The 23,522-nt window shown below is 48.9% G+C and overlaps 1 protein-coding gene across 6 annotated transcripts in view; it reads left to right on the top strand.

Annotated features, from left to right (window-relative positions):
* LOC140428111 (rho GTPase-activating protein 6) overlaps window positions 1-23,522 on the top strand; it is a 1,113,012-nt gene that overhangs the window by 881,350 nt on the left and 208,140 nt on the right. For all 6 annotated transcript variants that reach the window (XM_072514181.1, XM_072514179.1, XM_072514180.1 and 3 more), the window contains one exon: window positions 15,635-15,706. In XM_072514181.1, coding sequence (XP_072370282.1) covers window positions 15,635-15,706 — 72 coding nt within the window. The remainder of the gene's footprint in view (window positions 1-15,634; window positions 15,707-23,522) is intronic.

Here is a 23,522-nt window from a genome sequence, read left to right on the forward strand (position 1 = left end):
CGGTTCATTTTTGGTTCATCTACAAGATGGCTCTCCTCTTCGCTGAAATAGGCAGGCACTACGACTCCTTCCTCGCTCGCCACCAGATCATCATGTCCTGCCCCGCCGTCACGACGTACCCGTCACGGACTTTGCAGATTTCCCTTTCGCTCTGCCACCCTCTGAATCTGACGCAGTCCCGTCCATTCCAGAACAGGCGGCCCCGACCCACCCTTGAGGCGGTCAACCAGAATTCGTCGCCCATCTCAGAGACTGAATTTATGAACTGCCTGAATTTATGGACTCTTTCAACTCATGAACTGATTGTTTCATTACCCTGTTTGATTAACTCACTGGTTTGTACATACTGTCGTTCTAATTATATTTTGTGTTACATACTGTCCATCTGCACTAGACACTTTTCAATGTAAATATCTTCGAGTTTCTGTACATAGTCCTGTAAATATGCTCGCATGTGCCACACATAGTTAGGAACATTCGCATACTACATTATTTATTGCCACAAACACACATTTCTTTTTAGAAAAGGGGGGGGATGATGTCATAATATACACATCAGTATTTGATGGTGCAGAGACACACACTGCAAGGCCAATCAACACACACAACACAGCAGCCAATCACCAGTTAGGGCACGGTCACTATAAAGACAGAGGACACTAGTTTTCCCGCTCATTCGGGATGCAGCCTCTGAGATAGATGGAGCCTGCAGTCAGTAGCACAAACATCCACCATGTGCTAGCAGTATAGGCTAGTCAGGTTAGGCATAGGTCTTCAGTCAATCTAACATAGTGTTGACCCACAGTGCAAGTATGTTTAACAGCTCTTATTAAATAAAATAGAGTTGACTTCCGGGTGCGGCGATGACCAGCTGAGTCGCACGTTTCGGCAGCTCCCGGTGAAACGGACTTTTGGGCTCTTGATTGGAGCCCCAACGGCAATTTTGACGGCTAAAAACACTGTGCGGTAAACCAGAAGGGAATCCCCCCCCTGCATACGGATGAAAAAAGGAGGAGAAAGTGGCCGGATTGCAGTGGATCCTTTAGAACAGCGGCAAGGAAGGCAAGCAAAAACCAAGATGGCGTTGGAAGGTGGCAGTTTAACATGGGGCCCTGAACAACACGAGTTCTTGAAATGCTGTGTGGAAGAGCTCAAAAAGGAAATGAAGAAAGAGCTGTTGGCCCCGATACTACAGGCGATCGAAGGGCTAAAGGAGGAACAAAAGACCCAGGAGCGGGAGCTTCGGGTCGTGAAGGCAAAGGCAGCCGAGAATGAGGACGACATACAGGGCCTGGTGGTGAAGACGGAGATGCATGAGGCACATCAGAAAAGATGTGTGGAAAGGTTGGAGGCACTGGAGAACAACGCAAGGAGGAACAACTTGAGGATTCTTGGTCTTCCTGAATGTGCGGAGGGAGCGGATGTCGGGGCATATGTGAGCACGATGCTGCACTCGTTAATGGGAGCGGAGGCCCCGGCGGGTCCGTTGGAGGTGGAGAGAGCATACCGAGTGATGGCGCGAGGACCGAGAGCAGGAGAAATTCCCAGAGCCATAGTGGTGAGATTCCTCCGTTTTAAGGATAGAGAAATGGTCCTTAGATGGGCAAAGAAAACTCGGAGCAATAAATGGGAGAACGCGGCGATCCGCGTTTATCAAGACTGGAGTGCGGAGGTGGCGAGAAGGAGGACGAGCTTTAATCGGGCCAAGGCGGTGCTTCATAAAAAGAAGATAAAATTTGGAATGCTGCAACCGGCAAGACTGTGGGTCACATATCGAGGGAGGCACCACTACTTTGAGACGGCGGATGAAGAGTGGACATTTATTGTGGAAGAAAAACTGGAATGAGTGGGTTATTAAAATGAACGTTTGAACAAAGTGGTGGGGCGAATGTGGGCGGCAAAGAGGGGGGTTAAAAAGGGGGGAAAGAGGAGTTTTATGTACTAATCCTGCGATGTGGTAACTTTTCTCTCTTCCACAGATGGTGATGGGGGGAGGTGGAGGAGATGGGGCGTTGGCCATTGGGGGCGGGGCCAAGGGAGAAGCGCGGGCTTGGTTCCCGCGCTATGATAATCATGGCGGGAATAGAGAAGCAGGAAGGAGGGGGCGTCGCACGGTGCGAGCCGAGGTCACGGGGGGAAGCCGAGGTCGGCCAGAGTTTGCTGACTTCTGGGAGCAACATGGGGGGAGTAATTACGCTAGCGGGGGATCTAGAGGGGGGGGGGGGAATTACTGGGTTGCTGCTGCTGGGGAGAGGGGGGAGCTGGTATGGGAGGGGATGGGCGGGGGGGCACCGCCTGGGGGAGATACAGCTGCGTGGGAACCGGGTGAGGAGCTGGAAAAAGGGGATGGCTAATCGACAAGGGGGGGGTAGGAAGCCCCCCAACCCGGCTGGTCACGTGGAACGTGAGAGGGCTGAACGGGCCGATAAAGAGGGCACGGGTACTCGCATACCTTAAGAAACTTAAGGCAGATGTGGTTATGTTACAGGAAACGCACCTGAAACTGATAGACCAGGTTAGGCTACGCAAAGGATGGGTGGGGCAGGTGTTCCATTCTGGGCTAGATGCGAAAAACAGGGGGGTGGCTATATTAGTGGGGAAGCGGGTAATGTTCGAGGCAAAGACTATAATGGCGGATAACGGGGGCAGATACGTGGTGGTGAGTGGCAAACTACAGGGGGAGACGGTGGTTTTGGTAAACGTATATGCCCCGAACTGGGATGATGCCAATTTTATGAGGCGGATGCTAGGACGCATTCCGGATCTAGAGATGGGAAAGCTGATAATGGGGGGAGATTTTAATTCGGTGTTGGAACCAGGGCTGGATAGGTCGAAGTCCAGGACTGGAAGGAGGCCAGCAGCAGCCAAGGTACTTAAAGATTTTATGGAGCAGATGGGAGGTGTAGACCCGTGGAGATTTAGCAGACCTAGGAGTAAGGAGTTCTCGTTTTTCTCCTATGTCCATAAAGTCTACTCGCGAATAGACTTTTTTGTGCTGGGAAGGGCGTTGATCCCGAAGGTGAGGGGAACGGAGTATACGGCTATAGCCATTTCGGATCACGCCCCACACTGGGTAGACTTGGAGATAGGGGAGGAAACAGGAGGGCGCCCACCCTGGAGAATGGACATGGGACTAATGGCAGATGAGGGGGTGTGTCTAAGGGTGAGGGGGTGCATTGAAAAGTACTTGGAACTCAATGATAATGGGGAGGTCCAGGTGGGAGTGGTCTGGGAGGCGCTGAAGGCGGTGGTTAGAGGGGAGCTGATATCAATAAGGGCACATAAAGGGAAGCAGGAGAGTAAGGAACGGGAGCGGTTGCTGCAAGAACTTTTGAGGGTGGACAGACAATATGCGGAAGCGCCGGAGGAGGGACTGTACAGGGAAAGGCAAAGGCTACATGTAGAATTTGACTTGCTAACTACGGGCACTGCAGAGGCACAATGGAGGAAGGCACAGGGTGTACAGTACGAATATGGGGAGAAGGCGAGCAGGTTGCTGGCCCACCAATTGAGGAAAAGGGGAGCAGCGAGGGAAATGGGGGGAGTGAGGGATGAGGAAGGAGAGATGGAGCGGGGAGCGGAGAGAGTGAATGGAGTGTTCAAGACATTTTATAAAAAATTATATGAAGCTCAACCCCCGGATGGGAGGGAGAGAATGATGGGCTTTTTGGATCGGCTGGAATTTCCCAAGGTGGAAGAGCAGGAAAGGGTGGGACTGGGAGCACAGATCGAGGTAGAAGAAATGGTGAAAGGAATTAGGAGCATGCAGGCGGGAAAGGCCCCGGGACCGGATGGATTCCCCGTCGAATTCTATAGAAAATATGTGGACTTGCTCGCCTCGGTATTGACGAGGACCTTTAATGAGGCAAAGGAAAGGGGACAACTGCCCCCCGACTATGTCTGAAGCAACGATATCGCTTCTCTTAAAGAAGGAAAAGGACCCGCTACAATGCGGGTTCTATAGACCTATTTCCCTCCTAAATGTAGATGCCAAGATTCTGGCCAAGGTAATGGCAATGAAAGTAGAGGAATGTGTCCCGGGGGTGGTCCACGAGGACCAAACTGGGTTTGTGAAGGGGAGACAGCTGAACACGAATATACGGAGGCTGTTAGGGGTAATGATGATGGCCCCACCAGAGGGGGAAACTGAGATAGTAGTGGCGATGGATGCCGAGAAAGCATTTGATAGAGTGGAGTGGGATTATTTGTGGGAGGTGTTGAGGAGATTTGGTTTTGGAGAGGGATATGTTAGATGGGTGCAGCTGTTGCATAGGGCCCCGATGGCGAGCGTGGCCACGAATGGACGGGGATCTGCATATTTTCGGCTCCATAGAGGGACAAGGCAGGGATGCCCTCTGTCCCCATTATTGTTTGCACTGGCGATTGAGCCCCTGGCGATAGCGTTGAGGGGTTCCAAGAAGTGGAGGGGAGTACTTAGAGGAGGAGAAGAACACCGGGTATCTTTGTATGCGGACGATTTGTTACTATATGTGGCAGACCCGGCGGAGGGGATGCCAGAAATAATGCGGATACTTGGGGAGTTTGGGGAGTTTTCAGGGTATAAATTGAACATGGGGAAAAGTGAGTTGTTTGTGGTGCATCCAGGGGAGCAGAGTAGAGAAATAGAGGACCTACCGTTGAGGAAGGTAACAAGGGACTTTCGTTACCTGGGGATCCAGATAGCCAAGAATTGGGGCACATTGCATAGGTTAAATTTAACGCGGTTGGTGCAACAAATGGAGGAGGATTTCAAGAGATGGGATATGGTATCCCTGTCACTGGCAGGGAGGGTGCAGGCGGTTAAGATGGTGGTCCTCCCGAGATTCCTCTTTGTGTTTCAGTGCCTCCCGGTGGTGATCACGAAGGCTTTTTTAAAAAAGATTGAAAAGAGCATCATGGGTTTTGTGTGGGCCGGGAAGACCCCGAGAGTGAGGAAGGGATTCTTACAACGTAGCAGGGATAGGGGGGGGCTGCCACTACCGAGCCTAAGTGAGTATTATTGGGCCGCTAATATTTCAATGGTGAGTAAGTGGATGGGAGAGGAGGAGGGAGCAGCGTGGAAGAGATTAGAGAGGGCGTCCTGTAGGGGGACTAGCCTACAGGCTATGGTGACAGCCCCATTGCCGTTCTCACCGAGGAACTACACCACAAGCCCGGTGGTGGTGGCTACACTGAAGATTTTGGGACAGTGGAGACGGCATAGGGGAAAGACTGGAGCCTTGGGGGGGGTCCCCGATAAGAAACAACCATAGGTTTGCCCCGGGGGGAATGGATGGGGGATATGGAATGTGGCAAAGAGCAGGAATAACGCAACTGAAAGATCTGTTTGTGGATGGGAAGTTCGCGAGTCTGGGAGCGCTGACCGAGAAATATGGGTTGCCCCAAGGGAATGCATTCAGGTATATGCAACTGAGGGCTTTTGCGAGGCAACAGGTGAGGGAATTCCCGCAGCTCCCGACACAAGAGGTGCAGGTCAGAGTGATCTCAAAGACATGGGTGGGGGATGGTAAGGTGTCAGATATATATAGGGAAATGAGGGACGAAGGGGAGACTATGGTAGATGAACTAAAAGGGAAATGGGAAGAAGAGCTGGGGGAGGAGATCGAGGGGGGGGCTGTGGGCAGATGCCCTAAGCAGGGTAAACTCGTCGTCCTCGTGTGCCAGGCTAAGCCTGATTCAGTTTAAGGTATTACACAGGGCACATATGACTGGAGCACGGCTCTGCAAATTTTTTGGGGTGGAGGATAGGTGTGCGAGGTGCTCGAGAAGCCCAGCGAATCATACCCATATGTTTTGGTCATGCCCGGCACTACAGGGGTTTTGGATGGGGGTGACAAAGGTGCTTTCAAAAGTAGTGGGGGTCCGGATCGAACCAAGCTGGAGGTTGGCTATATTTGGGGTTGCACAAGAGCCGGGAGTGCAGGAGGCGAGAGAGGCCGATGTTTTGGCCTTTGCGTCCCTAGTAGCCCGGCGCAGGATATTGCTAATGTGGAAAGAAGCCAAGCCCCCGGGGGTGGAGACCTGGATAAATGACATGGCAGGGTTTATAAAGCTAGAGCAGATTAAGTTCGTTCTAAGGGGGTCGGCTCAAGGGTTCACCACGCGGTGGCAACCGTTCGTCGAATACCTCGCAGAAAGATAGATGGAATGGAAAAAAGAAGGCAGCAGCAGCAGCCCAGGATCGGGGGGTGGGGGCGGAGGGGGGTGGGGGTGGGGGCGGAGGGGGGTGGGGGCGGGGGGGTGGGGGGCGGAGGGGGGTGGGGGTGGGGGCGGAGGGGGGACGGGGCGGTCGGGGGGGTGGGGGGCGGAGGGGGGGACGGGGCGGAGGGGGTTCGGGGGGGCGGGGGGGGGTGGGAGGCGGAGGGGGGTGGGGGAGGAGGAACCAGAAGGACACTCAGGGTTGTTAATATATACTGTATAATATGTATAGGTCGTTGCTACAGATAATTATATATTGGACTGTTAAATTATATTTTTGGAGAGTGTTACTTGTGATAAGGCAGTTGCCAATTAGGGTTAGTTTTCATTTTTGTTATTTATTATTTATTCATTTTCTGTTTATAAAATAGGTCATTGTTATTTGTGTTGTTATAATATTGTGTAAAGGATGCACAATGTACTGTGTTGGTTGACCAAAAATTTTCAATAAAATATTTTATTAAAAAAAATAAAAATAAAATAGAGTTGTACTATTACAAATGTTGGTACCTGTCTATGTTACTGCTAAGGTAAACACAGTCTCCACAGATCTAGAGTACCCAACACATCAGAGGGAGCCTCTACTGCTTCACTGGGCAAGGAATTCCATAGATTCACAACCCTTTGGGTGAAGAAGTTCCTCCTAAACTCAGTCCTAAATCTACTTCCCCTTATTTTGAGGCTCTGCCCCCTAGTTCTGCTTTCACCCGCAAGTGGAAACAACCTTCCCGCATCTATCCTAACTATTCCCTTCATAATTTTATATGTTTCTATAAGATCCCCCCCGCATCCTTCTAAATTCCAACGAGTACAGTCCCAGTCTACTCAACCTCTCCTCGTAATCCAACCCCTTCAGCTCTGGGATTAACCTAGTGAATCTCCTCTGCACACCCTCCAGTGCCAGAATGTCCTTTCTCAAGTAAGGGGACCAAAACTGAACACAATACTCCAGATGTGGCCTCACTAACACCGTATACAATTGCAGCATAACTTCCCTAGTCTTAAACTCCATCCCTCTAGCAATGAAGGACAAAACTCCATTCGCCTTCTTAATAACCTGTTGCACCTGTAAACAAACATTTTACGACTCATGCACTAGCACACCCAGGTCTCTCTGCACTGCAGCATGTTTTAATATTTTATCATTTAAATAATCCCTTTTGCTGTTGTTCCTACCAAAATGGATAACCTCACATTTGTCAACATTGTATTCCATCTGCCAGACCCTAGCCCATTCACTTAGCCTATCCAAATCCCTCTGCAGACTTCCAGTATCCTCTGCACTTTTTGCTTGACCACTTATCTTAGTGTCGTCTGCAAACTTGGACACACTGCCCTTGGTCCCCAACTCCAAATCATCTCTGTAAATTGTGAACAATTGTGGGCCCAACACTGATCCCTGAGGGACACCACTAGCTACTGATTGCCAACCAGAGAAACACCCATTAATCCCCACTCTTTGCTTTCTATTAATTAACCAATCCTCTATCCATGCTACTACTTTACCCTTAATGCCATGCATCTTTATCTTATGCAGCAACCTTTTGTGTGGCACCTTGTCAAAGGCATTCTGGAAATCCAGATATACCACATCCATTGGCTCCCTGATATCTACCGCATTGGGAATGTCCTCAAAAAATTCCACTAAGTTAGTTAGGCATTACCTGCCCTTTATGAACCCATGCAGCGTCTGCCCAATGGGACAATTTCCATCCAGATGCCTCGCTATTACTTCCTTGATGATAGATTCCAGCATCTTCCCTACTAGCGAAGTTAAGCTCACTGGCCTATAATTACTCGCTTTCTGCCTACCTCCTTTTTAAAACAGTGGTGTCATGTTTGCTAATTTCCAATCTGCCGGGACCACCCCAGAGTCTAGTGAATTTTGGTAAATTATCACTAGTGCATTTGCAATTTCCCTCGCCATCTCTTTTAGCACTCTGGGATACATTCCATCAGTGCCAGGAGACTTGTTTCCCTTTAGCCCCATTAGCTTGCCCATCACTACCTTCTTGGTGATAACAATCCTCTCAAAGTCCTCATCTGGCTTAGCCTCATTTCTATCAGTCACTGGCATGTTATTCGTGTCTTCCACTGTGAAGGCCGACCCAAAATACCTGTTCAGTTCCTCAGCCATTTCCTCATCTCCCATTATTAAATCTCCCTTCTCATCCTCTAAAGGACCAATGTTTACCTTAGCCACTCTTTTTTGTTTTATATATTTGTAGAAACTTTTACTATCTGTTTTTATATTCTGAACAGGTTTACTCTCATAATCTATCTAACTCGTCTTTATAGCTTTTTTAGTAGCTTTCTGTTGCCCCCTAAATATTTCCCAGTCCTCTAGTCTCCCACTAATCTTTGCTACTTTGTATGCTTCTTCCTTCAATTTGATACTCTCCCTTATTTCCTTAGATATCCACAGTCGATTTTCCCTCTTTCTACCATCCTTCCTTCTTGTGTTGGTATCAACCTTTGCTGAGCACTGTGAAAAATCGCTTGGAAGTTTTTCCACTGTTCCTCAACTGTTTCACCAGAAAGCCTTTGCTCCCAGTCTATCTTAGCTAGTTCTTCTCTCATCCCATTGTAATCTTCTATGTTTAAGCACAAAACACTAGTGCTTGATTTTACCTTCTCACCCTCCATCTGTATTTTAAATTCCACCATATTGTGATCGCTCCTTCCGAGAGGATCCCTAACTATGAGATCCTGAATCAATCCTGTCTCATTACACAGGACCAGATCTAGGACCGCTTATTCCCTCGTAGGTTCCATTACATATTGTTCTAGGAAACTATCGCGGATACATTCTATAAACTCCTCCTCAAGGCGGCCTTGACCGACCTGGTTAAACCAATCTACATGTAGATTAAAATCCCCCATGATAACTGCTGTGGCATTTCGACATGTATCTGTTATTTCTTTGTTTATTGCCTGCCCCACCATAATGTTACTATTTTGTGGCCTATAGACTACTCCTATCAGTGACTTTTCCGCCTTACTATTCCTGATTTCCACCCAAATGGATTCAACCTTATCCTTATCCTCCATAGCACCGATGTCATCCCTTACTATTGCCCGGATGTCATCCTTAAATAACAGAGCTACACCACCTCCCTTACCATCCACTCTGTACTTCCGAATAGTTTATACTATTTAACTCCCAGTCGTGACCATCCTTTAATCATGTTTCATTAATGGCCACTAAATCATAGTCATTCACGATGATTTGCGCCATCAACTCATTTACCTTATTCCGAATACTACGAGCATTCAGGTAAAGTACACTTATGTTGGGTTTTTTATATCGGTTTTCAATTTTAACACCTCGATCAGTAACCTCTCCTAAGTTATATTTCCTCTTAACTTTTCTCCTAATTTTCCTTGTCGTTGAACCCATATCTTCATGTAACAACCTGCCGTGTCGTTTACCATTAATGTTTTTAATTCCTGTTTTATTCCTTTTAGTATTACTGGTCCTATTCACTGAGCTCCCCTCAGTCACTGTACCTTGTACTGTCGACCTTTTTGATTTTTGACTATGGCTTCTCTGCCTTACACTTTCCCCCTTACTGTCTTTTGTTTCTGTCCCTGTTTTCCTATCTTCCAACTTCCTGCATCGGTTCCCATCCCCCTGCCACATTAGTTTAAACCCTCCCCAACAGCTCTAGCAAACCCTGCCACCCCCAGGACATCAGTTCCAGTCCTGCCCAGGTGCAGACCATACGGTTTGTACTGGTCCCACCTCCCCCAGAACCGGTTCCAATGCCCCAGGAATTTGAATCCCTCCCTCTTGCACCATCTCTCGAGCCATGCATTCATCCTATCTATCCTGACATTCCTACTCTGACTATCTTGAGATTACTACATTTGAGGTCCTACTTTTTAGTTTAACTTCTAACTCCCTGAATACAGCTTGTAGGACCTCGTCCCGTTTTAACCTCTGTCGTTGGTGCCTATGTGCACCACACAGCTGGCTGTTCCCCCCCCCCCCAAGAATGTCCTGCAGCTGTTCAGAGACATCCTTGACCCTTGAACCAGGGAGGCAACATACCATCCTGGAGACTCGATTGCGTCTGCAGAACCGCCTGTCTATTCCCCTTACAATTGAGTCCCCTATCACTATAGCCCTGCCATTCTTCTTCCTGCTCATTCTTCTTCCTGCTCAGCTGCGCAGCAGAGCCAGCCATGGTGCCATGGTGCCATGAAGCTGGCTGCTGCTGCCTTCCCCTGGTGAGCCATCTCCCTCAACAGTATCCAAAGCGGTATATCTGTTTTGCAGGGAGATGACCGCAGGGAACACCTGCACTGCCTTCCTACTCGTGCTCTGTCTTTTGGTCACCCATTTTCTATCTCCCTCAGTAACTTTCACTTGCGGTGTAACCAACTCGCTAACCGTGCTATCCACGATGTCCTCAGCGTCGCGGATGCCAAAGTGAATCCATCCGCAGCTCCAGCGCCATCAAGCAGTCTAACAGGAGCTGCAACTGAACACACGTCTTGCATGTGAAGGAGCCAGGGACCGTGGACGTGTCCCTGAGATCCCACATCGCACAAGAGGAGCATGTCACAGGTCTGGGATCTCCTGCCATGTCTTAAACCTTCGGTTAACTTCAACAACTACAATTTCAAAAAAAAAAACTAAGAAAAAATAAATAAATATAACAATGAAAAGAAAACAGAAAAACTACTTCCCAGTCACTTACCAAGGATAAAAAGCACCTCTTCCCAACCCAGCTTCGAATTCCCACCTAGATTCAAATTCCCAAACTCACTCTTTGCTGTCTCACTCTGGCTGTGTCTTCTCTGGCTCACTGGGAGAACTCACCTGCCTCTGTGCAGTTGGAAGTATTCAGAGCTTTTGATGTTGTCCGTATGCATGCCATAGGGAATTTCACACATGAGGTGAACCCTCTCCTCAGCCCAAACTGCTCTAATGAGGTACTTCCACCCGACTCTGTCAAAGGCCTTTTCTGCATCCAGAGAGATGATCACCTCTGGTATTCTCTCCCCGGATGGGGTCATTAGCACATCAGCTAACATCACCTGATGTTCGCTGTTAGCTGTCTACCCTTCCCTCTGGTCTTCTGCAATAACCTCTGGTACTTATTTCTCCAGCTAGTCAGGAGTTTTGTGAGTATTTTTGCATCCACATTGAGCAGCGAAATGGGTCTGGAGGATCCACATTCGGTTGGGTCTTTGGCTTGGGTATCAGCGAGATTGAGGCTTGAATTAGCATTGGAGGCAAGGTGTCCCTCGGTAGCAAGCCTGTGAACATCTCTCTCAAGTGCGAGGCCAGTGCTGTCGCAAATTGTTTGTAGAAGGCCACCGGGAACCTGCTGGGTGCCGGCGTCTTTGTGACCAGCATGGAGCTCAGGCTCTCCATGACCTGTGCCAGTTCTAGTGGTGCTTCCAGCCCCCTCTTCCTATCATGCCCAACGACTCTTATATCCAGTCCTTCAAGGAACTGTTTCATTCCTGAGTCACCATTGGGGGCTGGGAGGTGTACAGCCCCCCCGTAGAAGGGTTTGAATGCTTTGTTGACCTTTTTTAGGTTTGGCTACCAGCCAGGGTGCAGGCGGTTAAAATGGTGGTCCTTCCGAGGTTTCTTTTTGTGTTCCAGTGCCTCCCTGTACTGATTACAAAGGCCTTTTTTAAGAAGGTGGACAAGAGTATTATGAGCTTTGTGTGGGCTGGAAAGACCCCAAGAGTAAAGAGGAGGTTCCTGCAGCGCAGTTGGGACAGAGGGGGACTGGCACTGCCAAGTCTAAGTGATTATTATTGGGCCGCCAACGTGTCAATGATATGTAAGTGGATGAGGGAAGGGGAAGGAGCGGCGTGGAAAAGACTGGAGATGGCGTCCTGTAGGGGAACTAGCTTAAAAGCACTGGCGACGGCGCCGTTGCCGTTCTCCCCGATACACCACAAACCCAGTGGTGGTGGCAACTCTGAAAATTTGGGGGCAGTGGAGACGACATAAGGGAGTGACGGGTGCCTCAGTGTGGTCCCCGATAAGGAACAACCATAGGTTCGTCCCGGGAAGGATAGATGGGGGATTTAAATCTTGGCAGCGAGCAGGAAATGCAAAATTGCAGGACTTGTTCTTAGACGGGACATTCGCGAGTCTGGGAGCACTGACAGAAAAATATGGGTTGCCACCTGGGAATGCATTTCGCTATGTGCAAGTGAGGGCATTTGTGAGGCAACAGGTGAGGGAATTTGCGCAGCTCCCGGCGCAAGAGATCCAGGACAGAGTGATTTTGGGGGCATGGGTGGGTGATGGTAGGGTGTCAGATATATATATATAGGGAAATGAGAGACGAGGGGGAGACGATGGTAGAGGAGCTGAAGGGAAAATGGTAGGAGGAGCTGGGGGAAGAGATTGAGGAGGGGCTGTGGGCAGATGCCCTAAGTAGGGTAAACTCTTCGTCCTCGTGTGCCAGGCTCAGCCTGATACAATTCAAGGTTCTACACAGGGCGCATATGACGGGAGCTAGGCTGAGTAGGTTTTTTGGAGTGAACGATAGGTGCGGGAGATGTGCGGGAAGCCCGGCAAACCACACCCACATGTTTTGATCATGTCCGGTATTGCATGGGTTCTGGGTGGGTGTGGCAAAAGTGATCTCGAAGGTGGTGGTGGTCCGGGTCAAACCAAGCTGGGAGTTGGCTATATTTGGGGTTGCAGATGAGCTGGGAGTGCAGGAGGCGAGAGAGAGGCCGATGTTTTGGCCTTTGCGTCCCTAGTAGCCCGGCGAAGGATTCTATTTATGTGGAAAGAAGCTAAGCCCCCGGGTGTGGAGGCCTGGATCAACGACATGGCAGGGTTTATAAAACTGGAGCGGATAAAATATGCATTAAGAGGTTCAGCTCAAGGGTTCACCGGGCGGTGGCAACCGTTCCTCGACTATCTCGCAGAGTGATAAGGGAAAATAGGAAAGGCAGCAGCAGCAGCCCAGGGGGGGGGGGGGCTCATTTGGGTCTTCAGGGGTTTTATGTGTGTGTTTATATATTAGTTATTTATATTTGATTTCATAAAGTTACTATTTTAGTTATTATTTCTGTTGTTTCTTATTTTGTTATTGGCAGTTGCCGTTAGTCAGCATATTATTTATTTAAAAAACGATCAATGTATATATTATTATAAAGTTGTAAAATGGGAAATTTTTGTTTGATCAAAAAACTTTAATAAAATATATTTTTTTAAAAATAAAAAATAATAATAATGTTATCTGTTCTGGTACTTTACCCAGAGCCTCGCTCGGTACCGCATCCCGAATTTGATATTGTTCCTGTACAGGGCTGACTTTGCCCTGCTAAATTCTGCCTGGCACTTTGCCAGGTCTGCCCAATGTCCTGATAGACTCTGATCATGTGTCCCTCCCAGCTGCAAGCCTTCGTTTGACTGGCTCAGTGAAGGATCCTTTCCCGGTCCTAGTATCGGTGTAACTTGGCAATGACTGCTCATGGCTGCTCCCGGCCTTGGGTTTCGGCCGGAGCAACTCATGGGCCCTGTTGATCTCCGGAGGCTTCAGGAAGCTGATTCTCCCCACTAGGTACTCCAGCAGCTGGGCCACATAGTCGGTTTGTTCTCTGCTCTTGATCCCTTTTGGTAAGCTCACTATCCTAATGTTCAGGCGTCGCGACCAGTTTTCCTGGTCCTCCACCTTCCCTTTCAGGTTTCCCTGAGTCTCCATCAGCCTCCAGGGCGATGATTCGGTTGCTTTGGTCCATCGAGACTTTCTCCAGTTCTTTATTATATTCCCCAGTGCCTCTGCTGCTGCCTTGATTTTTGTCTTAGTTCTCCTTCATCTCTATCAGTTCTCTAGTGAGGAATGTCTTCCATCCATCCTCTTAGGGGATGGCGAAGCATGTTTTTTGGGTCGCTGGTCACCCTCTCTTGGGAGTAGCCATGGACCCCTTGGCTCCTGAGTCCGCTGACCCACTCGCTCGCTGCTCCTGCCCTTTCTGGTGTCTCTGCGGCCTCAGGAACTGCTGCTTCCCGGCATCTTTGCTGTTCTTTGTATTGTTGAGGGCGAGGGGATGTTTTAGATCAGTTTTTGTGGGCTAATTTGTGCTAAACGTGCCTATTTTCTTGTCTTTCGGAGGAGTGCCACCTGATCTGCGACTGCTGAGCACATCCCCGTTACTGGAGGTCCCCGAAATCAGTACAAGTATTGAAGTATGTTTGGTTTTCCCATAGTTACAGGTTTGAGACAGGAACTGAGCCATGTAATTCATACCTAATATAATGTGAGCAGTTGACTTTTGTGTTTAACTGACAGGTCAGCTGATAGTAGCCTAGGAAATCTTGGCTACTCATCTCAAAAGGTATTTAAAATAAGCTGAAAGAATGTGTTTGAATCAACTAGGTTGCTCCCACAGTAGTTAGAAGCAGAGAAGAACTACTGAGTGCATAAATGTTCATTCAACCTAATAGAAATTGACCATAGATGTGGTGAGCATTTTGCTTCCCTGGAACTGTGGTATATTACTGTTCTATTTATGATTAAATATGATTATCAGAGCCCAAAATGGAATCTTGATGTGTGATATTGTAATACTCCTTATAGACTGCAGGTAATGTCCTTTTTAATAGTGCGGGATGATTCCAGTCGTTCAAATCATTCTTTTTATTTGTTCCTGGGGTGTGGGCATTGCTAGCAAGCTAACAATTTTCCCTAGTAGTCCTTTAGAAGGTGGGGGTGTGCCATGTTAGCAGAAGTTGCCCAAGGATGTGCCGGGTGGGGTTACGGAGATAGGGCGGGGAAGTGGACATAGGTAGGCTGCTGCTTCAGAGGGTCGGTGCAGACTTGATGGGCTAAATGACCTCCTTCTGCACTGTGGGGTTCGATGATTCTCTCTCCATTAGATGCCACCTTCACCCCTCCTGAAAAAAAAATCTTGATCCCTTTCATCTCCAAACCTCCCTTTTCTTTCCAATGTCCATAAGTGTGTAGATACCTCCCAACACTGCTGATCTTTCTGAGAATATGTTTGACTTTCTCCGGTTTGGTTTCCGTCCCTGCCACAGTACCGAAATGGCTTATGTCAAAGTCATAAATGATATTCTGTTACTGTATTTTGCAGTTGGTGGTGGAGGGAGTGACTGTTTAAGCCTAAATTAGCAGAAGGTTATCCTGTCACATTATCCTTGCCATATTGTAGTAATCTGCATGGATATCAAGGCTAGTTCACATAAGGGCGATGGCAGTGAAAATAATTATAAAATATGAAAGCCAAAAAACCCAGAGTAAGGAAGGAAGAAAAGACTCAAAACATTGCACAGATCCTAATTTTGTTTGAACTTAAAATGTTTTGTTATGTATTTTGCATCACGTAATGACTTAAATATTTTCTGGAGATTGTCCTTAAATTTCCTGGACACGTAACTGCAATCATTGTTTCAATAATTTAAATTTTGTTATTTTATTTACAGATGGACAAAAACGGAAAAAGTCATTAAGACGGAAATTGGACTCATTGGGGAAAGAAAAGAACAAGGACAAAGGTGAGTAATCAATGTATTAGCAATGACTTGGAACTGAAAAAGTCCCCCAGAAAGCGGGAGGGTTCAGTGCTTGAAAACCAAAGACTTTATAAACATCCCCACTTCAGAACAAAAAGCAAAACTTACCTGAGGAACAATGTGGAGATGATCATCCCTGTAACCTGAAATATATTTCCACTATATGGGTTCAATAACAAAGGAAGATGGTTGTGGTTGTTGGAGGTCAGTTATCACATCTCCAGGGCATCAGCTTAGGGGATTCTCAGGGTAGTATTTAGGCCCAACCATCTTCCGCTGCTTCATCAGTGACTTTCCTTCCATCATGAGGTCAGAAGTGGGGATGTTCGCTGATGACTGCACAATGTTCAGCACCATTTGCAACTCCGATACTGAAGCTGTCCATGTCCAAATGTAGCAGGACCTGGAAAATATCCAGGCTTGGACTGCGTCATCAATGCCTTTCGTCATCAATGCCTTTCCTCCATCATGTGGTCAGAGGTTTGCTGATGACTGCGCAATTTTCAGCACCATTTGTAATTCAGATACTGAAGCAGTCCTGGACAATATCCAGGCTTGGGCTGACAAGTGGCACATAACATCCACGCCATACTAGTGCCAGGCAATGGCCATCTTCAACAAGGGATGACATTCCACAATATTATGATCACCTAATCTCCCACTATCAACAATTTGAGGATTACCAGTGATCAGAAGCCTAACTGGACTGGCTATTGTCGCTACAAGAACCAGTCAGAGGAATACAGTGGTGAATAACTCACTGCCTGGCTCCCCAAAGTTTTTCTACCATCTTCAATTATGATGGAACACGCTACAATTGTCCGGATAAGAGCAGATCCATCAACACATGTTCAATACCATCTAGACAGCGTTTTCAAAGTGCAGGTCATGCCCATGGGTGGGGTTGGGAGGGTTGTGGAATGGCTGGTCGCGCTGTTCCCACAGTGTTCCCGATCACAGGGGAAATGGCCAAAGGCTGCTACCGACTTTTTTATTTTGAGAATGGTGGCCGCTGCCACATTTGTAATACCCTGAGCAAGTGTGCAGTCAGTTTTATAGCCCCACAAATCCCAGAGTCACAACTCAAGTCAATTAACCAACAGTTCTTATAAACAATACCCCAAATCTTTGGCCCTTGGCTGCCCAATAATTAGTCAACAGGTTTGTAAGTTTAAACACAATGACTGTTCATTCCAGTGGGACCAGATCAAAACATCACCTGTTACCAGGCAGAGCACAGCCTTTTGAACCAATTCATTGGTCACCAGTCAAATCGATCAAACGAAGGCCCAGCTAATGGAGCAGCGCTCCGAAAGCTAGTGACATCGAAACAAACCTGTTGGACTTTAAGCTGGTGTTGTAAGACTTCGTACTGTGCTCACCCCAGTCCAACGCCGGCATCTCCACATCACAGCTAATCTTTGTCATTGGTGCTGAACAGTCTCCAATTCCAGTGTGAACCAGCACAGGCTTCTGCTTGAATTAAAGGCACAGGCCACTGCTTTCTACTACCTGAATTAAAGGTACAGGCTGCCTTAAAGATCCATGGATCAAAAGTGTAATACCTTCCAAATGAAAATAAATAAGGCTGTGTGCAGTCTTGGGGCCATAAGCGGCAACAGAAAGCAGGTCACGCGCTCTGCATGACCCCCTCCCCCTTCTAGGTATTTGCTTTTGGCGCCAAATCGCAGAGCACTTTGCTTCCATTTTCTTTTTTTTAAGTGTTTTTATTTACGACTTTTAAGCTATACAAGACACAGGTAATTGTGAACATACATTGAGAAGTAACAGGAGTGAAATAATGAAAAAGTACAATAATGATAAAGAAAACCCAATAAAACCTAAAAAGTAAAGGATAAATTGTATATACATTGGTTGTTTTTACCTATTTACATCCGTCGCGGTTTCTTGTTTTGCGTTCTCCAGTGACTGTTTATTCCCAACCGGGTCCCCCACTCTCCTACCCACCCGCACCCCATTCTTCTCGATCCCCTTCCCCTCCCCTTTTAGTCATCTGGCGTGCCCCCTTTTCTCTTCAGCTCCTGTATTCTCTTGTGTGATTGGTGTGATGCGGTGTATTTTTGCTTGCTGATCTTGGTTGGTTTCTACGTTTAATTGTTCCCTCCCCCTGGCATACGTTATTATGTTGTAGCTTCCAGTTCCCTCCGGGTTACTGGCTGTTGGCTACAAACAGGTCTTGGAACAACTGAGTGAATGGCTCCCACATTTTGTAGAAGCCCTCTTCCGACCCCCGGGTGGCGAATTTGATTTTCTCCACCTGGAGATATTCTGACAGGTTGGACAGCCAGTCTGCAGCTTTGGGTGCTGATCGCCAGCCGAGCAGGATTCTCCGGCGGGCGATTAGGGAGGCAAAGGCAAGGATGTCAGCCCTCCTCCCCATGAATAGATCTGGTTGTTCTGAGACCCTAAAGACTGCCACTCTTGGGCATTTCTCCATCCTCGTCCCCACAAGAAGGCTGCCCAGAACCTGACGAGTCTGGGACAAGACCAGAACATGTGGGCCTGGTTGGCCAAGCCTCCTTGGCACCATTCGCATTTATCCTCCACCTCCGGAAAGAACGTGCTCATTCGGGTTCTAGTTAAGTTGGCTTTGTGCATCACTTTCAGCTGCATGAGGCTTAGCATTGCACAAGTGGAGGTGGTGTTGACCCTGTACAGTGCTTTGCTTTAGAGTCCCCACCCTATTTCAAGCCCAAAGTCGTCCTCCTATTTTTCTCTTGTCTCATCCATTTGCGTGTTTGCCCTCCCCAGTAATCGGCCATACATGTCGCCGCAGTTCCCCTTCCCTAAGATGTCCATGTTTAGTGGGTCCTCTAACAACGACTGTTGCAGTGGTCGTGGGTATGTCCTCGTTTCCTTACGTAAGAAGTTTTTAACCTATATGTATCTTGTTCATTTCCCCCCGGTCAGCTGGAACCCCTCTGTTAGTTCCTCGCGTGTTTTCAGTCTGTTATCAGAGTAGAAGCCCTTAACTGTCAGCGTCCCTCCATCCTGTCTCCACCTTTTGAAGGTGGTGTCCATCGTCATTGCCGTGAACCTGTGGTTATTGCAGATGGGGATTGCCAGTGGCAATATTGCAGGTTTGGGAGGGCTAGACCCTCTATGGTTCTCGCTCTCTGCAGTATTCTTTTTGGGATCCTTGCGTTTCTCTCTTCATATCTCTTCCCCCCCCCCCCCCCCCCCCCCCCCCCCCCCCCCCCCCCCCCCAAGCCATACAAACGTCATGATCAGTTTTCCGAATGAATCGAAGAAGGCCTTGGGGATGTGGCTCGGAATGGATCTGAACAGGAAGAGGAACCTAGTCAGTATGTTAATCTTTATCGTCTGCGCACTCCCTGCCAGAGAGAGTGGGAGTGTGTCCCATCTCTGCAAGCCCTTTTTAACTTTCTCCATTAGAGTGGTCAGGTTTAATTTGTGAATCCTTGTCCAGCCATGAGCGATTTGGATCCCCAGATAGCGGAATTTATGTCAGGCCTGTTTAAATGGCATTCCCTCCAGTTCTGCCCCTCCCCTTTGTGGGTTCACTGGGAAGACCTCACTTTTGTCGTGTTGAGTTTGTAGCCTGAGAAGGCTCCAAACTCTCTCAAGAACGCCATGATTCATTCCATGCTGCCTTGCGGATCCAGGATGTAGAGGACCAGGCCATCTGCATAGAGCAAGACTCTGTGCTCTCTGTACACTCTCCGGATATCCTTTCAGTTCTTTGCCGCCCTGAGTGCAATCGCCAGTGGCTCGATCGCTGGGGCGAACAGCAGTGGTATCTGTTCGAAGTCCTGGGAAGGTTTGGGTTCGGGCCGAAGTTTGTGGCATGGGTTTGTCTGCTGTATGTGGCTCCGGTAGCGAGTATACGGACAAACAAAATGAGCTCACAGAATTTTGGATTGCACAGGGGAATGAGGCAGTGGTGCCCGCTGTCGCCACTGTTGTTTGCGCTAGCCATAGAACCCTAGGCGATGGCCCTTCGGGGGTCGGCAGAGTGACAGGAGGGGGAGTACGGAGCACCGGGTCGCTGTAGGCAGATGACCTGCTGTTGTATGTGCCAGACATGCTGTAGAGTATGGGGAGAATTATGGGCTTATTAGAGAAGTTCGGGACCTTCTTGGGTTCTAAATTGAAGGTAGGAAAAAGCGAGGGGTTTCCGGTGAATGAGGAAGATCGAGGGGCTAATTTACGGGTGTTGCCATTTAAGGTAGCCAGGATAGATTTGGGTATCTGGGGACCCAGATGACGGGGGAGTGGGCGCCATTTCACAAATAGAACTGAAGAAAGTTGGTGGAGGAGATAAAGGAGGACTTTAGGAGATGGGATTCGCTACATCTGACACTGGTGGGGCGGGTCCAAGTGGTGAAAATGAATGTCCTGCCAAGGTTCATCTATTCCTTTTCCAGACTCTCCCGATCTTTATTCCGAAGGTTTTTTCCGGAAGCTGGACACTGATTTCGGAGTTTATATGGGCGGGGAAGGTGCCAAGGGTAAAGAGGGTCCTGCGACAGAGGCAGAAAGGGGGATTGGCTTTATCGAATCTGCTGCACTATTACGTGGCAGCGAATGTGGAGAAAGTGAGGCGATGGTGGGAAGGAGAGGGGTTGGAACAGGTTAGGCTGGAGGAATAGTCCTGTAGGGAGTCTAGCCTGAGGGCCATGTTGACGGTGGCGCTACCACTGGTACTGAGGAGATGTACTGGGAGCCTTGTCGTACAGCCCACAATTAGGGTGTGGAACCAACTGAGCAGACTCTTTAGGATGGAGGGGATGTCGATGTTAACACCGTTGTGTGAAAACCATAAGTTCAAGCTGGGGGAGATGGATGGTATGTATGGAAGGTGGAGAGAGGTGTTGATGAGTGCAAGGGATTTATATTTGGGGGAGAGGTTCACAGGCCTGGAAGAGCTGCGGGAAGAGGGTAGAGCTCACGGAGGGAAGTGAGTTTAGGTATTTGCAAGTGAGGGACTTTGCACGGAAGGTGTGGAAAGGGTTTCCCAAGCTGCTGAAATACGCCCTATTGGAACGGTTGCTGCTTCCAGGCGTGTACACGAAGTCAAAGTCGTACCTTCTGAGTTCGAGGAGGATGCGCTGCAACCGAGGCGTCATGTCGTTCAGGTCCTTGTGGATAATGTGGACCAGAGGCCTATGATCCGTCTCGACAGTGAATGTCGGCAGGCCGTAGACATAGTCGTGAAACTTGAGAATGCCAGTGAGAAGACCCAGGCATTCCTTCTCTATTTGCGCATACCTTGTTTCGGTGGGCGTCATGGCCCTCGATGCGTAGGCTACCGTTGCCCAGGATGAAGTGCCATCGCGTTGAAGCAGACTGCACCGAGGCCATCCTGGCTCGCATCTGTTGAGATCTTCGTCTCCCTGTCGGGTCGGAAAATGCCAAGCCGGGTGCAGTGGTGAGCTTGGCTTTCAGCTCCAACCGCTCTGCCTGATGGGCCGCCTTCCACTCGAAGGCAGTGGACTTTTTCACCAGGTTTCGTTGGGCCGTGGTGTGTGAGGCCAGGTTTGGGATGAACTTGCCCAGAAAATTGACCATGCCCAGGAAGCGCAACACCGCCTTCTTGTCTTCAGGGACCTTTATGGCTTCGATGGCTTTGACCTTGTCTGTGTCCGGGCGCACGTCCTGCTGAGAGATCTGGTCACCTAGGAACGTGAGTGTCGACATGCCAAAGCAACATTTGGACCTGTTCAGCTTCAAGCCATTGGCATGGGACACGGCGGAATGCCTGCTGGAGTCGGGAAACATGCTCCTCGGGGGTCGTGGACCATATGTTGATGTCGTCCACATACGCATGAACCCCTTCAATGCCCTCCATCATCTGCTCCATGTTGCAATGGAAGATCTCCGATGCCGAGACAATGCCAAACGGCATGCAATTATAGCAGTATCTGCCAAGCGGTGTGTTGAAGGTGCAGAGCCTTCGGCTGGACTCATCCAGCTGGATTTGCCAAAATTCATGTGATGCATCTAACTTGGTGAAAAAATGTGCGTGTGCCTGGTGAGTTCCTCCCGCTTCGGGATGGGGTAGTGTTCACGCATTATATTCTTATTGAGATCCTTGGGATCAATGCAGATGCGCAGGTCTCCCGAAGGCTCTCTAACACATACCATGTGACCCAATCAGTTGGTTTGGTTACCTTGGAAATGATGCCCTGTTGCTGAAGATCCTCTAGCTGTGCCTTCAGGCACTCCCTCAGTGGAACCGGGACCCGGCGTGGTGCGTGGATCACTGGCTTGGCATCAGGTCGTAGCATAATCTTGTATCGATATGGCAGCGTGCCCATCCCATCGAACACATCCGGATACTGAGAGAGGATGTCGTCAATGCCGGCCTGAAGATCCACATTGGAGGATGTCGTTGAGTAAACCCGCTGCACGAGGTTCAGCTGCTTGCAGGCATGCGCGCCAAGTAGGGATGCCCTCTCTGGCTTGACAATTTCAAAATGTAACCGTGCATGGGTGCTCCGGTTGGAGACGAGTAGATGGCACAATCCGAGTGCCGTGATGGCATTTCCGTTGTAGCCCAGGGGCCTGCAGGCTGATGAAAGGACTTTGGGGGCTTCTTGATGCGTTTGAAATCTGCCTGTGAGAGGCGGTTGGCAGAAGCACCTGTGTCCAGCTTAAACTGGATGGAGCAGTGGTTGACCTGCATCACCGCACGCCATTCGTCCGCAGAATCCACAGCAAGGATGGTTTGAACTTGTGATGAGTTGGATGTGGCATATTCACATTTGGTAATGATGTCCACAGTCGGCGGAGTCGAGGCATTCTTCCTCTGAATCCATTGTGCTGCCAGGATCAGAATCCTGTAATCGTTGTTGCACATTCTGAACGCGCCGTCGTCGGAATTGCGAGTGCTGACCCCTGACTGATGGTGCAGACCTGCATAAGGCTTCCAGGCTTCCCGCAGTTTAAACATCGCCTGCCTCTTGCAGGGCAGTGCTTCTTTAAGTGGGCGTTGCCACAGTTTGAGCACGTCATGATGTCGGTGTCCTGACGCTCTGTGCGTCGTCGCACATGCGCAGTGCGGGTGTCGGCCGCTTCGTTATCCCGTTCGCATCGCGCATGCGTGGGGCCCCGGGAAAAGCACGCAAAATGGCCGCTTTCATCAATGCCGAGGCTCTGCATCCGGGAGATGACCTGCACACACTCTGCCCCGTGGGAGGCAAGTTTCTCATTTTCAGTCGATTTGTACTGGGCATAGCGATTTTTCGCGTGCTCATGCGCTGTGCATGTTTCAATCGTGACTGGCAGGGTCATATGCTTGATTTTCAATAGCTGCTCTCTCAGAGGATCAGAGTGAACTCCAAAAACGATTTGGTCTCTGATCATGGAGTCAGCAATATCACTAAAGTTGCAGGACAGCGCTAGCAGGCGGAGGTTAGTTAAGAAGGAGTTGAAAGATTCATCTTTACCTTGTAGACGCTGTTTGAATATGTAGCGCTTGAAGATTTCATTGGTGTCCACTTCACAGTGACTGTCAAACTTGTCCAGGATGGTCTGCAGCTTTGTCTTGTCCTGGCCTTCGGTGAAGTGAAAAGAGTTGAAGAGTTCGATGGCTTGATCACCCGCTGTTGAGAGGAGAAGCGCGTTCTTCCTTGCATCAGATGCACCCACGAGGTCTGAAGCTTCGATGTACAGCAGAAACCTTTGCTTGAATGTCCGCCAGTTGGCACTGAGATTGCCGGAGGTCCTGAGCTGGTGAGGAGCCTGAATCTTCTCCATGGTGCCGGGATACATTCGCTGGTTGTCACGGAACGGACTGAGGTAAACACCTAGA

Source organism: Scyliorhinus torazame, chromosome 8, assembly GCF_047496885.1.
Source record: "Scyliorhinus torazame isolate Kashiwa2021f chromosome 8, sScyTor2.1, whole genome shotgun sequence".
NCBI lineage: Eukaryota > Metazoa > Chordata > Chondrichthyes > Carcharhiniformes > Scyliorhinidae > Scyliorhinus > Scyliorhinus torazame.